The following is a 2,311-nucleotide window of genomic DNA, read 5'->3' as shown; positions in this document are numbered from 1 at the left end:
GCCAACATCAACAGGCCATCATCAACAGAGGCCAACATCAACAGAGGCCAACATCAACAGGCCATCATCAACAGAGGCCAACATCAACAGGCCATCATCAACAGAGGCCAACATCAACAGGCCATCATCAACAGAGGCCAACATCACCAGGCCATCATCAACAGAGGCTAACATCAACAGGCCATCATCAACAGAGGCCAACATCAACAGGCCATCATCAACAGAGGCTAACATCAACAGGCCAACATCAACAGAGGCTAACATCAACAGGCCATCATCAACAGAGGCCAACATCAACAGGCCATCATCAACAGAGGCCAACATCACCAGGCCATCATCAACAGAGGCTAACATCAACAGGCCATCATCAACAGAGGCCAACATCACCAGGCCATCATCAACAGAGGCTAACATCAACAGGCCAACATCAACAGAGGCCAACATCAACAGGCCATCATCAACAGAGGCTAACATCAAAAGAACAAGAACAGCAGCAAGTACGAACAAAGCCGACGAACATCAGTGTGGCCTTTAGAAACCCGGACAAGATGGCCTTGAGAGCGCTCTACGCGAACTACGTGACCCCGACAGCGAGAACAGCAGCCCCGCCGACATTAGAACCCCCTTAACTTATGTAAACACTCCAACGCCGCGAGACACAGCGAAGAGTTGTGCTGAATGACGAGGGAACACGCCCGCGCGACGCCAAGGAGAGAGGACTGAGGAGACGTTTAAGGTTCAGCGAGACCTGAGGAGGAGGAGAGGCGTGGAGGGGAACCAGTAATATATAGAAACAGACGAGTAATATATAGTACCTCGGGAGACATCTCCCGTCACGCAGGGCGCAGTCGCACCTCCACAGATCTCCAGTATCATCTATTGATACTGGTAATGGCTCAAAAGGGCCACCACTAACGGGCTATTCATGCCCGTGCCACTTTTTGAGTGGCTTAATCTTCATCATCATCATCATATATAGTAGGACGGGGGAGAGACATCTCCCGTCACGCAGCGTGCAGTCGTACCTCCACAGATCTCCAGAATCAGCTCTTGATACTGGTAATGGCTCAAAAGGGCCACCACTAACGGGCTATTCATGCCCGTGCCACCTTTTGGGTGGCTTAATCTTCATCAATCATCAATCAATATATAGTAACACTCCTCTGTCTGAGGAGAGGAGGCTGTCCTTTTTTTTTACTTTGTCTATCCCCTTGCAGTATCTTATATGATGTGACCATATCCTCTCTGTGTCTTCTGTTCCCAAGGTTTGTAAGATGATAGCTTAACCCTCTTAGCTCTGACATTAACCGTGATGTAAACTTCCATACTTTTACTTGTATGGTTTTATGTTTCACAAGACGCGGATGCCAGACCGGTACTACACATTCCAGTATTGGTCCAACAAAGGCTGTGTAGATCGCCTCGAGAGAGACCCAATTTAGGCTTCTTAACGACATTATGATATTTGTCAGCGTCCCACATACTGGCATGGGTACCCACATGCTGGCGTGGGTACCCACATGCTGGCATGGGTACCCACATGCTGGCATGGGTACCCACATGCTGGCATGGGTACCCCACATGCTGGCGTGGGTACCCACATGCTGGCATGGGTACCCACATGCTGGCATGGGTACCCACATGCTGGCATGGGTACCCACATGCTGGCATGGGTACCCCACATGCTGGCGTGGGTACCCACATGCTGGCATGGGTACCCACATGCTGGCATGGGTACCCACATGCTGGCATGGGTACCCACATGCTGGCATGGGTACCCACATGCTGGCATGGGTACCCCACATGCTGGCGTGGGTACCCACATGCTGGCGTGGGTACCCACATGTTGGTACCCAATTTAACAAGGGAGTCGGAGGTGCTGGGAGAGGTAGGTGAGGCGAGCTGGAGGCGGAAGTAGTCGAGGTGAACTTCATGATCGGTTTTACAAATATATGCGACTAGAGGAACGAGGGCTGGGAGTCGCTGCATTGTCCGATTGACAACTGTAAACTTATCCTTATTATTCTTTCGAGCACTTTGCAAGGAATGTTTGTCAGCGATACTGGTCTGTAGTCAAGGCTTTCTTCTCTATGTCCTTTCTTGCAAACTGATGCCACATTTATCCTCTTTCAGCAGTTGGGGAATTCTCTTTTTAATAAGCGACATTATCAAATCAATGTTAGAGGTGTACCGAGGGCCTGTGTCGCTTCTTTTAGCACTCACGGTGATACATTGTCGGGTTCAACAGCTTCACTTTCGTCCAGTGATGCTGGTTGTTTCTTTAGTTCCTCCGCTGTCACCTCGATATTTA

General features: G+C 50.0%; 1 protein-coding gene across 1 annotated transcript in view; it reads left to right on the top strand.

The window, feature by feature from the left end:
• Positions 1 to 535, top strand: part of LOC138367962 (heat shock protein DDB_G0288861-like) — a 2,778-nt gene extending 2,243 nt beyond the window's left edge. The window contains exon 3 of the mRNA XM_069330247.1: positions 1 to 535. This exon is cut by the window's left edge and continues 16 nt beyond it. Coding sequence (XP_069186348.1) covers positions 1 to 535 — 535 coding nt within the window.
• Positions 536 to 2,311: the final 1,776 nt, after the last annotated feature.

Source organism: Procambarus clarkii, chromosome 24, assembly GCF_040958095.1.
Source record: "Procambarus clarkii isolate CNS0578487 chromosome 24, FALCON_Pclarkii_2.0, whole genome shotgun sequence".
NCBI lineage: Eukaryota > Metazoa > Arthropoda > Malacostraca > Decapoda > Cambaridae > Procambarus > Procambarus clarkii.
The sequence above is the reverse complement of the archived record's forward strand: the minus strand, read 5'-3'. Positions and strand labels throughout refer to the sequence as shown.